At 32.9% G+C, this 13,487-nt stretch overlaps 1 protein-coding gene across 1 annotated transcript; it reads right to left on the bottom strand.

Moving 5' to 3' along the window:
* Positions 1 to 455: 455 nt before the first annotated feature.
* Positions 456 to 9,698, bottom strand: LOC145634973 (WPP domain-associated protein-like). The gene is made up of 5 exons (XM_081686294.1): positions 9,432 to 9,698; positions 6,078 to 8,328; positions 5,008 to 5,134; positions 3,048 to 3,149; positions 456 to 1,178 (listed from the first exon to the last, which is right to left on the bottom strand). The coding sequence occupies exons 2-5, from the start codon at positions 8,258 to 8,260 to the stop codon at positions 1,116 to 1,118; spliced, it is 2,475 nt and encodes an 824-aa protein (XP_081542420.1). The 5' UTR covers positions 8,261 to 8,328; positions 9,432 to 9,698; the 3' UTR covers positions 456 to 1,115.
* Positions 9,699 to 13,487: the final 3,789 nt, after the last annotated feature.

Genomic DNA, 13,487 nt, shown 5'->3' with positions numbered 1-13,487 from the left:
GTGCAACCAAACAGATTTGAATCAGCAAGAGAATCAAATATCCATAGTAACAGCCACAATTCCATAAATTACAGATTAGAGAGAATGTGTTCAGCAGCGAAGTTTCAGTGGAAATAAGAGAAATGGGCAACCTTATGAAGTATGAACATTTGCAGCTGCAAAAATTAAAGCTCAACCAGATCATCCAATTGAGCAAAGCAAGGTAGATTTTTTTTTTTTTTCCAGAATACGAGCAAGAGTAGGAACAACTGAGATGAGCAAATATTAGTTATTTGAAGCCACAGAGAATCAGAACCAATAGACAAGGGTCCTCGAAAACATGTTTCACCAAAATTTAATACCCAATCAAGAAGAGCAAATCAGAAAAAACTAGATCAGAACCACTAAACAAGAAAGTATAACAGATAAAAAGGTACAGGTAACGTAAACGGTTCCAAAAAGCTCATACACCAAAGGAAAGAACCAGAAACAATCTTAATAAAAAAAGTCCAGAAGAATACAGCAGAAAAATAACAACAAACTATCGCTTTTTACCCTACTGAAATTAAAAGTGCATTGCTCATGCAGGAAGATAGCAGCAAAAAAAATAAAAATAAAAAAGGCAAAAATGTAAATTTACAAATCATACCTAATTTGTGATTGGAGCCCTGCTAATGAATCCAAGATTAACGAAAATTATACACAATATGGACAAGATGAGAGAGCTAACCAAGCAGATCCTCGTGCTCACAGTTGGTCAAGGACACCCAGTGCCATGCCAACCAAGGCACACCACTATACAGTGAATCTTGCATCAAATTGGGCAAGAATTGAGCAGATGAAGGACAAGATCCAGGCGTGAGAAGCAAGCGGATGAAGAATGATCCATGAAGAGATAAGAAAGACTGAGAATCAAGTAGAAGGGCAGAAGAAAGGGACGAGCTTATGGGTTGGCCTAGAGTTTCAAAACTGTTCCATGAAGAGCATCTCTCTCTCTCTCTACTTTTGAGACGTAACAACTTGAGTATTGCTTAAGCTGACAGACAATACACACTTGGATAATTGGATAAGTATAAACACAACCGATCAAGCAATAGGCAGTGGAAACATCTCGAAGATATTTAAGCAAGTGGCAGTCAACCAGCCTTTACTGCCTCTCCACTTAGTTCTCTTTTAACTAGCTTTAGAATCTCAATGATCTGCACATTTTGGAAAAATAGTTATGATCACAAATTTTTTTTTTTTAAAAAAAAAAAGGGGGGGGGGGGGATTTAACAAGAACTCTGCTTAAAAAAACAATAGGGATCAATCTGGATTAATGAAATCATATATGAAAATTGCTCCATCTAAAACTATAGCCCATAGGATTGGAAAATTTTCATTTATTCTAACTTCCAGGTCATACTTTGGCTGATACTTTATTTGATATGAAACTAAATATCTATGAACTTCTGTTGAAGACAAATATAATAATACTTTTGGCACATTATCAATCTAATATCTATATATTTCCTAAGAAAATATTTTTCAAATATTTAGAAATTTGTTACTAGGAAGTTTTCTTCTCACAGAAAACATTACAAATACTGATTCACAAATAAAATTTTGAGGATATTTCAGGAATCCCATTTCAGAGAAGTAAAGATTACAAATAGGAAGCAGTTGTTGACAAGGTTAAGGGAAATGAAGAGATAAAAAAGATAGAAATGTCTGGAGTAGGCATAAGGCACAAAATAAGAAAATTTCAAATTCATGAGGATGAAATTTTATGAAAGAGCAGAAGGATCTAAGGCTCTAAGGACATAATTGAATTCAGATATTTAAGCTAATTTATCATTAGTAGAAAAAGAAAATGGGTTCATACACCATACACACTAGTAAGTTGGGCAGTAAAATCCCTCTAAATGGGTTTTGGTGCTCTAGGATCCATCTAGCAGACCGCAAATAAAAGCCTAATTTTTTTTCCTTTTAGTCTAGGCTTAAGGTGGGGAGTATAAGTCCTCAGATTGAGTTAGGAAGCTCCCAAAAATTCAGTTAATCCATAACATACAATTCAGAGAAAGCATGTAATCCAGGTCCTATTTATAAGCTAAAACTAATTTTAAAACTTGGTATATAAGAAACTTCGTAGCCCCTAAATGGCTAACACCAAAACAAAAAAAAAAAAGATATGTTAATACTCTTCCATCTTCTAATTTATTCATTAAGTACTTTTACACTATTCATGTAATCCCCTTTGACTATTTTTTGTGATATATAAAAAGTAGGAAAATCCACTCATGTGGGATCTTGTTAGAGTTGTTTTGATGTACTTTGACAATATCAACTTCTAATAATTTAACTAGTATAGATTTAAATAAATATCAATGGTAATAGTTGGGCGTTGGGATAGTAAAAATCAAATTGTGAACTTTGAAAACCAAGAGAATAGACGAATGTTCAAACCTAGTCCTCCAATGCCTAGTACAAATATATACGGAGGAACTCCTAACAGAAGAATAAGATCACGAAATACGTCCTCAAGTTAACAATCCATAACCAACAAAGTTTAGACTCAAGCTTCTACAATTAGGAGAGACATAAATTTTAGTATTCCTTTCCTTTTCCTGTAGGATGTTGGACCTCTCAAAGTATACCAGATTTGATCCCATAACCTCAGGTTACAAGAACAAATCTTCTCCACAAGACCATGCCAAGCCAGATAATTTCCTACCACCTTATTCCTCCTTCGCTTGGTATATCTAAAATAATGTTTGTCTCCCTCTTCTACTAGCCTTTAAATAGTTTAATATGCATACCCTCTTTCCGGTATTAAAGTTAAAATTTTAATAATAATACTGGTCTAATACATACAGATCTTTGTTTACAGCAATTATTTCAAATATACCAAAGAAATGGCTGCCTTGGATGGTTAATTTTTTTTACAACATAAAGTCCTTTTGAGTTATATCAGAAAGTCTTTTTACTTGTTTACGCATTCTTGAAGTAAAGCAAGTGTGTGTCTCAGTGAGATCCACACTAAGTTTTAGAAGCATGGGCATGCAAAAGAAATTAAGCACAGGACTTACTCCGGGATAATGTTGCAATATTGGGGAGTAATGATCAAGTGCTACATATATCTTCTCAAGAAGGCTCAATAGAGCATCCACTTCGTCCCCTAAAAGATCCACCTACATCCAAATCACATTTAAGATGGTAAATAAACCAAAAGTTAAAGAGGACCCGAATTGAATCATGATATTTTCATCAATTTGTTCTGCAAGTAATTGGACAGGTATAATTTCAACATTGACCTTTTTACTCATTACAGAGTAATATGAGAGAGAGAAGGGGGGGGGGGGGGGGGATTACTCCTTTATTAGGTACGATTTTGTTACAATTTTTTTTCCCAATGTGACTTTCCAAAACAATAAATTGTATAAAATTTATTAATACAGCAAGAAAGATATGAATATGATAAGGGATGATTTAAGCATTAAATATATTTCCTAACAGTTATACTTCCTCCGTTTTTATAATTTAAGAATGCATGACAATATCACACATGGATTTTTGTTATTAATGTTTGATTCATACTTAATATGCCCACTTTTACATCCTTCTATGCAGCACTAAAGAGATATTAAGGAGCAAAGGTGTGCCTTAAGAGACTGTAAAACTTCCAACAAGGGAGGATGACTTTTAGAACATAACGGGTCAAATAAATTATGAGAACCCCATGTACAGGTTTTAGGATATAACAAAAATAATTACTCATAGTTAATTCAATTTTTCCCTGCCCCCACTCTACCGTCCTCTTTTCTGGTCAAAGTGCAATAATGATAATGCAACAACTAAATTTTCCAAAATCAGCTAATATAATCTGTAGCAGGACTTTCTGGCACTACATACATTCCCAAGACTCATAATTCCCAATATTAGCTTATATCAGGACTAGGACTTTCCAACACAGCAGGAATTGACAGTTAATGCATCCTTATATCTCCATAGAAATTTCCTAAACTATTTATCATTGAAAATTTTAAAGTTTAGTGTTACAAGGTTCACGGAATGTAGCCACAAATCGCGAACTGAGTCGCGCGTATCGGAATGTGGAACAAACGCGACTTGGGTCGCTGGGATTCGCGATCTGGATCGCTGAAGGAGGCGACTCTGGTAGCAGCTAAGCAGTTATTCTTCCTGTGCAACGTTCAATGGTTTCTTCCCGATATTTCCAATGTATTTTCTCTCTCTTCTGATTTTATATCTTAGGAGAAGTCTTTTCTCTCTCCTCTCCTGTTTTACAGTGTGGCGGATAGGGTTCTGTTCCATATGGGCTTAAATCTTTGGGCTTTTTATTATACAAGTATATATTATGTATTCTATTTTCTTAAGCAATTCACTAACCCACATAAATTCAAGCTAGGAACGATACAAGTACGTTTTATATTATTTTCCAAATCAAAATCTTATTAATAAAAATCACCCTTATATTTTATTAATTTATTTATTTCGTAAGCAATCGTATCGGATTCATCATGTGTAGCGTGCCGCGTATCCGTTTCTGTACCACGTATCGAATCGAACCACGTACCTTGTAACATTGGAGCTATCAGTCACTCTCTTTGTTTCTGAATAAGTACTTTCCTTGTCTTATTTGGCTGTTTTAAATTAATGCATCACATCCTTAAATGGAAATAGCAATCTTTATTTAATTATCTCTCTCTCATCCTACTAACCCCATTTGCTATCTTTTATTTATTTATTTATTATTTCTCTTCTCATGATCCTCATGCAAACACACTCCCTTTACATGTGAATAAAATATTCCTCCACTTGCCTTTAATACTCAGTTTAACTCACTTGCATGTTGCAAATTATAATACTCACTTTGAATCACTTACCTAAAACTTTGTGCATAAACAAGTGATGGACTAATGTAGAACCAGAGGGAGTAGATGTTAGAGGATAGTGAAGTATGCACCGTCTCTTTTAAGCTCCACCACAACAAAGAGCAACCAAAAAAAAAGAAAAAAGAATAGGACATACCTCAGATTCAGCTTTCTGAAGATCAGAACACTTTTTTTCCAGCCTTTCTTTGTATAAGAAACCCGTCCTTCGGAGCACATTAACCTTGGGAATCAGAGATTGTAACTGAAAGGCTGAATTCTCCAGCCTACACAAAGATTAAATTAATCATTATTTTTTAGAGATAACTAACTCCAAAGAAGCATTTTGAAAATATGCAAAACTTATGTAGGCATTACATATCCCTGTCTCAACACCTACAATAACATCTAAAAGCTCCAATTGGTTTACAAAACAACCACTGTGCACTGTCTTCCTTCCAAAAGAATAAAGTAAGCTAAAAACGGTCACAATAAAGAAAAAACGGGGGCATCCAACCCCACCCAACAACAGATGAAAAAGGAGGTGGGGGATTAGTATATCTATGTTCGAGATATAATGGCCTAAACTATTTTGATATGTTCAAAACTAGTTGTTTTGAGTTCAAGTATCTTCACATGTTTTTGTAAATTCTTAATTCTGATCAATGGGACAAAATGACAATTATTTTCCGAAAGACATGAGTAGTATTATACTTCATATTTGTTTTTAAGACACAAGATTTCTTTTTGTTCACAAAGTATCTTCATACATTAATACTTTTTGGAATTTGAGATGATTTGATAAATCTTTGGAATTGAAGCAACTCATCATACCATCATCACACAACAAAGTAGTACACAAGTGAAACACATGGATTGCTATGACAGATAAAGAAGAAAAGAGTCAGAAGATAGACACATCAGTAACTATCTAATTGACCTCCACATAAAGTAGCAAAATATATTGTCAATCAAACTATGATAATGATCGAGAAATCAAATTTCATTGATTGCGTATGCTGCATAAAGATTAAACAACCCTTTTGATTTTTAGACAAAAATTCAGTCACTATTATTCAATTCTAATCTTAATCAAATTAAGAATAAGCCTATTAACTTGGTAATAAATTTCTAGTAGTACAAATAATTACAGCAGTACATATATATCATATACATATATCCCACGCAAATATACAAGATATGAAATACAAGAAAGAAGAACATGTGTACCTCACATTGTGCCAGCCAATACTTTCTTTTATTCTGAGTTCAAAATCTCCAAATGACTTAGATAAACCCTGGATGACATGGCATAGAGATTGCAGATGCTTAATGTGTACATTGTCTTTCTCCTTCATTAATTCTATGTCAATTTGCTTCAGTTCTAAGACTGAAATCAACTTTGTCTTCTCTTCATCAGACATCCTCAACTTTTCTTCAGACAATTTAAGCCCTTGTTTCAAATTGTACAATTCAAGTGTATAAGAGTCTATTTGCTTCAGAGAGTCTTCTATTTTGCCCCTCAGCAAAACTAATTCTTCATTTTTGTCCAATAAAAGAGCCTCCTGTTCTGCTCTCAAGTGTAATAACTTATCAAGCTCTGCAGTAAACTGCAACTTATCTTTCTCAAGGAGAGCTGTAATTTCAAGCAATGATTTCTCTTTTTCTTTGACTGAACTTTCAAGCATAAGAATCTGATGCTTCAAATCTTTATTTTCCTCAACCTTCATTGCCAATTCGTTCTCAATTTCTAAGACTTTCCTTTGAAGAAAATTCAAACTTTTGCTATCCGTTAGACATTTTTCCTTTAACCCAATGAGTTCCATTGACATATCTCCTAACGCTTCTTGGTAAATTATTCCGTTAATCTGTTGTATAATAGAAGACTGCAAACATGAAAACTCTTCATAGTCTGATTCACTGGCAATTATAATAGGGTGAAAAACTCCATGAGTTCCCACATTTTGTGTGATTCTAAACTTCACATCACCATCTTCAGAGCAACAGTTGATCATTCCATCCATCTCCCTAATTATGCATTTATAGACCTCTTCACTAATAGATGCTTTGATATGTTCATCAGCAATAGCAGACTTGAGACCTTTCTGACGGTTTTCCTCAGCCCTAGATTGTTCTATTATCTTATCACGGAGTAAATTTTTGAGATGACAATTCTCAACAAGCATGCTACCCATTGTGTCCTTGGAATGATTACAAAACTCAGAAAATTTTTCTTTCTCCCTAACAATGTCATCCAACTTTGCAATAACCTCGGGAATCTTTTTCTTCAAATTTTCAAAATCCTTATCCTTCTTAAATGCCACAAAAGGTCCTATTTCCTTCATGAGTTCCCGCTCTTTCAAAAGCTCACGCCTCAAAGAAAAATTTACATCTGTCATTTGCTGCACAGTAGACTCATGTCCTCGTTTCATTTCAGTTATCACGGTCCTAAAGTGCTGATAGAGATCTTGTTTTGTCATGTGTTTCAGCGGAGAAGTCTCAAAATTCTCAGGAAGAAAAACTTTAGACTCCTCGCCTTTACCATTTCCATTCGAAAGCTCAGCAGAAGGTAAACCATGATTGCTTGAAACCTTACGATGAAAATGATCCATCTCAGCAGACCCCTGTGAGCTAAGATTCCCAACTTCAGGACCAACAAAATACTTTTGGATAGAGTCCAGTTCATGACGTAGGCTTGAAATTACATTGAACCTGTCATTCAACACTAAATTATTACTAACATCCCAAATCTGTTTTTCATATTCGCATTGTAAACCCTGAACAACAGAGCTGAACACCATTGCCTCTACTTTTTGGCAGATATCCAACTCCACCTTCCACTCTTCTACAGAAGATTCTGGTGCATAAACAATTTCATTCACACGTTGACACAAAGCTTTTAGTGTAGCTTTAAGACAATAAAATGCTTCATCCAAATCATTTTTCATTATTAAGCTCTTTTCAAAATTTCCAGCCTTTGCGATACATTGTCCAAGCCTTTCCAGTTGCTTTTTAACAGACAGATTAAGTACGCCAAGAGACTCTATACCACGTTCCTGCAATTCTATATCATCATGCTTACTCAGGGTAATGGATGCATCAATTTCACTGTGGCCAATCTGACAGAGCACTTCCTTCAGCCTAGCTACTTCTAATTCTTTAGCACCGACTACCTCAGCAGCCTCTTGAGATACAGCATTAGTCATGCCTCTGATAATTGAATCACTTACCATTCTTGAGATTGTTAGACGGTCATGTATGTCCTCCATATAAGAATCCAAATCATCAATGATATCATCACCCAAAGTCTTGCTTTCGTAAATATCGCAAGTTTCTGATTGGCAAGACCCATCACTGCAATAATCAAGGTGATTTGTTGAAGCAACACCATTCTCACAAGCATGTAACTCCATCTGCCTTTATTTCCAAAAAGGAGATAAAACTAATTCACCCTACTGTAAGCGTAGAAATCACACAACCCCTGCCACAAATATTAATAAAGAAAAATTAAATTATAATTTGACTATCGGATTTTAATATGCTGAAGATCTAAAAATATAAAATCTTGTTTAGCCAGTATACCTTTAATAATTAAGGAGAAAAACACTACAGCTGAATTTTAGCTTTGAAAGTTAAGAATGAAAAAGAGCCTTAGAAAAGTTCACCCCAAAAGGTATTCTAAGCAATTAAAAAAGCTCACAATACTGATGATAGTTACATAATCAGAACTTCTACAGCTTAATTTAGTAACATTTCGACAATCAAAGCAAACGATTAAAGAGTGTTTAAGATTCAATCCTTAAAAGTAATATCAGCTTAACCTAAGATTATCGAAGGAAAGATCCCGGATTTTCAAAATGAGGTCTTAATAGAAATTTCAATAGAAAACAAGTACGGAGTATAAGAAATTTAACATCTAACCAAAACCATCCAAAGGTAGAGGTGCCTCACTATTTTCTTTTTCTTTTTAAATAACAAAACGGTCTTGATCGATAAATTGTATGAATTATGAACCTAATATCAGCTGGCTAGTAGGCTCACAGCCTCGTAACACCCGTGATAAGGGCATAGTTCTTCATGTAGTCATTGAAGCCCCTCACCATAATCAATTTGAAACTTTCAAACCACGGTTTCGAGGACCTCGGCGAATTGATAACTTGTAAGTGGTATGTATAGTTAAACCCCAAGTCCCCAAATACCCATCTCAAAGGTCTTTGAAAAGCCAACATTAATCATACCAAAAGTCCAACACTCACAACCAGCATTCACTTCCACTCCATGGTCTCCATTACAACTAACAACAACAATTCAAATATCACTATAGTCCTAACAAATACTAAATTCAAATTTCCGAACAAACCAAAACTAATTTACAATTACGTTTCAACGAACTAAACGGAGCCGAAGGTTGACCAATCCAAATCGGTCAAAAACAATATCCAGGTATACTGAATTAGTCAATTAGACAACAAAAATACAACACATTACCATATTCTACTGATATCCAGCTTAAACTAAACCAATTTGAAACGAATATTCAAAGTGTAAAACAATAAGCACACAGAAATAGGTAAAGATATTGACCTTTGTCGGCTCGACGGCTTAGTTGTTGAGCGTCGGTCGAAGCCGACAAGCCGAGAGCACCGACGCCGGAAGCCGGGGAGTAGCGAAGGAATGAGCCGACGAGTTGGTGGGGTTGGCGAGTGAGAAAGCGGTGGTCCGGTGACCGGAGACGGCGGACGGTGAGAGTAAGGTTAGGTGGTGGCCTGGTGGGGCTAGGTTTCACGAAATTGAGGTTTTGGGGATAATTTATTTGTTTGTATTTGTAGTAAGAAGACCAGAAGAAAGGGTTTTTTTTTAGTGATGAAGTTGATGTATGACTAGTATGAATTAGCATAGTGCCCGTGCGATGCACGGTTTATAAATCAAACTACTAAACTCGTAGGAAAAATAAAAATAAAAACAAAGGTAATTCATTTACTATTAAAGGACTTGGTTACTAATGGTCAATAAAAAAAATTAAAGGAACGTTATTTGAATAGTATTTTATGTTATTTGAATTTCTTTTAATTTTTTATAATGTTATTTTATTAATTGAAAAATAATTGAATAATACTCCACATAGCTATATAAGAAGTGGACTAATTTATTTATATCTCCCATTGAGAAAAAACTAAAATTTTCTTATCATACCATCCGCATTAGTAGCTACAATCAATCTAATATATACATGTTTTATTTACCCGTCGCACTCATTAAATCTATAGACACAATAATAACCTTATATTTGACCTACCAGAACATATATTTTCCTAAGTTAAGCATTGTGCCAAAAACTATATACTCCCTCCGTTTCATAATGTTAATCCCATATGGAATCAATCACATAAAATAAGAAAACAAATATATTTGGAATCTAACATTAAAGTACAACATATTTCATAATTAGTTTACCTTATTTAACTTGTTTTGATTAATCATTAGGAAAACACAATTCATAATTGCATAATTTAAGGTAAAAATTTCCTTACCTAGAGTCATGTCATCAATACACAATCAAGTTTAAATGAAATATATTCAATATGGGTAGATCTTTTTGAAACGCCCAAAATAGTATATGGGACTAACATTATGAAACGGAGGAAGTATTATATAATAGTCATATATATAACCAACAACTGATTAAATATAATATACAACACAAATACTTCGTATATAGGTATGGATACTGATAATTTTATATAAATAAAATATACGGAGTATATATTACTAAGATTTAATCTCTACCTTAATTATAAAATGGTTAACAAAACTCTTATAATAGTGCATGGACAATTATATATCTAAAAATGTTCTTTTTACATATATTTTCCCCCATTTAATTTTAAAAGCCTTAAAATTGTCTCTTGAATTCGCTAAATTGATTTAAAAGGTTATGTTTATTTCAATATTTAAAGCCATTTACTATTTTCATTTCCTTTTGTTTTAATTTTTCTATTTAGAATTTATTAGACTATTAGGTTTCAAGATCGAAGTCAATATCTTTTTACTGTACAATCACTAAATCAAAATCGCTCAACTATAATTTTTGGACATTGCATAGCTACACAACATCCAACACATTTAATGATTACATGCAAATAATTTTAATAAAACTACGCATTCGATATAAGTTATTAAACAATTTAACTATATATACATTTTGATAGGTTTATATCCTTCATATTAACAAAAATTTACAAATGTTATTATTATATTTTGAAAAAAAAATTTAGACTTTGGAGTTTTGTATAAGATAGATAAAGCATAAGTTAATTCCCGTCATACATGCATTGAGTTTTGGGTGTTCTATCCGGTTCACCCTTTGGGCTAATCCAGATTTGAGGATATGTTCTAGGCTATTAGGTTCCACTCCCCTTCCGATTGTTGTTGCAGGGGAGCGAACACAGGTCCTCCCTACCAAGTGTAGTCTCAATCACCACTACACCAACAACCAAACACTTTGTATGGAGGACACGTGTTATAAACTATTATATTATATACATATACTTTTTTATATTATAAAAAATATTATATTATATACACATACTATTATAGTTAAAAGTATTATTATGTATAAAACAACATAAATTATTGCACATAATTGTTGTATATCTAGTATAGTACATGAGCAATGCACGATTTTTAAATCAAAATGTTAGTTTTTCTAAAAAAAATTCATAAGTAATAGCATTGTTAATACGAATATTACAATTTAAAACACGAGTAATAGTTATAATACATTTTATATCTATCCCTTTTCCGTCAAATGTCTAATTCAATTTAACTTTTATTCTTCTTGTTTTGATTGGTTATTGGTTAAGTTTTTTTTTTTTTTTTTTTTTTTTTTTTTTTTTTTTTTTTTTTTTTTTTATGCAAGAAAAACAAAAGGTCATTATAAAAGACATTGTATAGAAAATGAAAGGCTGAATAAAATTAAATTTATGTTCAAGATTATGTATTTTTTTCCAAGACAACATTTCGGCTCAGCATTCAGTATTTGTCAAGGAGTACAACAAACGATAAAAATAATTTTTACACTATTTTATACCTTTATCAAAAACTTTTGTATTCATCCGATTACTTGAATTGAATTTAGGATAACTTGTAGACTATTTTGGGCACCTTTTATCAATAAAGCATAAATAACTTTCATTCATTACAGGGTGGCTTTTATAATAGGTGCACAATATTTTATTGTACATCTGATTTTTTTAAATGTTTGTATTGATTTCATAATTGACGTCAAACTAAATTCTTATCGATTTTATTTAATTTTCATAAAAAAAAAAAAAAATTAGCCTTTCAAAATACGAAATATTTGTTTCCTTAATTATGCCAGTTTAATCATATTGCTTCAAATTAGTTATTATTCTTTAACTTGACTATAAATAAAGATTGGAAAGACTTTATGGATTATTTGTAGTATTGGAAAGTATATTTTTATTATAAAAAAATTAAATCAATATTTATGTTAGGAAATCATGAAAATCTTATGCATGTATAGAAACTTGCTTTTATTGTTTGAAGTTTAACAAAAATAACTATGCTTGAATATGTAAACAATAATTATATAGATATATTTAATATTTAAGATAAGCCAATGAGAGAGTGACATTTGTCATCCTCACATTGAGGCGCTTGTCTTTTAGTATAATATAATATATAGATAGATTGGGGGGAAAGGAGAGAGAATACTTCACTTGCTATATTTGCTGCCAAAGTTCCTTGCTGGATTTGGTCAACAAAGGGTATGTTCTTGTTGACTGAATTGAATTGAAATAAATATTTTATAAGAAAAGGAAATTAGGAGTTGAACTGAATTTCAACATATGAGAACATGCCCTAAATAAACAGTACTTGTGCCCGTTTATAGTTTAGGAGCAAGTGTATTGTGTACCGTTTAAAAAAACAACTTTTTCTTTCTCTCTCTACCTATTTTCTCTCTCCTCTTGCTCATGAGTATTTTGGTGGTCATATTTTTATCTTAATAATGATCAGGGATGCCCACCCGCCCCAATTGGATGGAAATGGGTCTTGGTTTGGCGGGTAGTGGGGCCGGGATGGAGATTAAAATCATACTCACCATGGGTGATGGGGCGAGGGTGGATTTTACATTGTACCCGTCCCGCCCCACTTCATACTCGCCTCATCCACACCTTGTATTATAGTTTTCATGTAATATAAAGATGAATTTGTATGTCATTTTGTCCCTAGGTGGTATGAGATAATAGTCCCATACATTGAATACTTATTGAAATTATTTTTTGAGTATCTTATTTTTTTTACAAAAAAAATTGAACCTTGTGCTTTTCAATTATTTACTTTTTTCTTTTTTTTTTTTTAAATATTGATAACGTGGTTGTTAATTGGTTTTAACGGTTAAGTAGTAATCTTTGTTATAAGACGAGGTTGGGTGTTCGAATATCCTAATAGTTGAGATGGTTAAAGGTGACATGGTGTCATGAGATGTTGGGAAGCTGACATGGCATAACTAAAAAGAGCTTACATGGCACATCGACGTTCTTAAGAACGCCTTTAAATATATAGTATAGATATAAATATCTTTAGTTACCAATATGTAAAAATTATAAACCTTAG

Source organism: Chenopodium album, chromosome 6 (assembly GCF_948465745.1).
Source record: "Chenopodium album chromosome 6, dcCheAlbu1.1, whole genome shotgun sequence".
Classification (NCBI taxonomy): Eukaryota; Viridiplantae; Streptophyta; class Magnoliopsida; order Caryophyllales; family Amaranthaceae; genus Chenopodium; species Chenopodium album.
This window is presented reverse-complemented; position numbering and strand designations above follow the sequence as displayed.

Coding starts and splice junctions, on each gene's coding strand:
- LOC145634973 (XM_081686294.1), bottom strand. CDS start 8,260: ATGGAGTTACATGCTTGTGAGAATGGTGTTGCTTCAACAAATCACCTT. Junction 5,135..6,077: donor ATTGGCTGGCACAATGTGAG/GTACACATGTTC, acceptor ATCTTTGTGTAG/GCTGGAGAATTCAGCCTTTC. Junction 1,179..3,047: donor TATTGCAACATTATCCCGGA/GTAAGTCCTGTG, acceptor CAAAATGTGCAG/ATCATTGAGATTCTAAAGCT.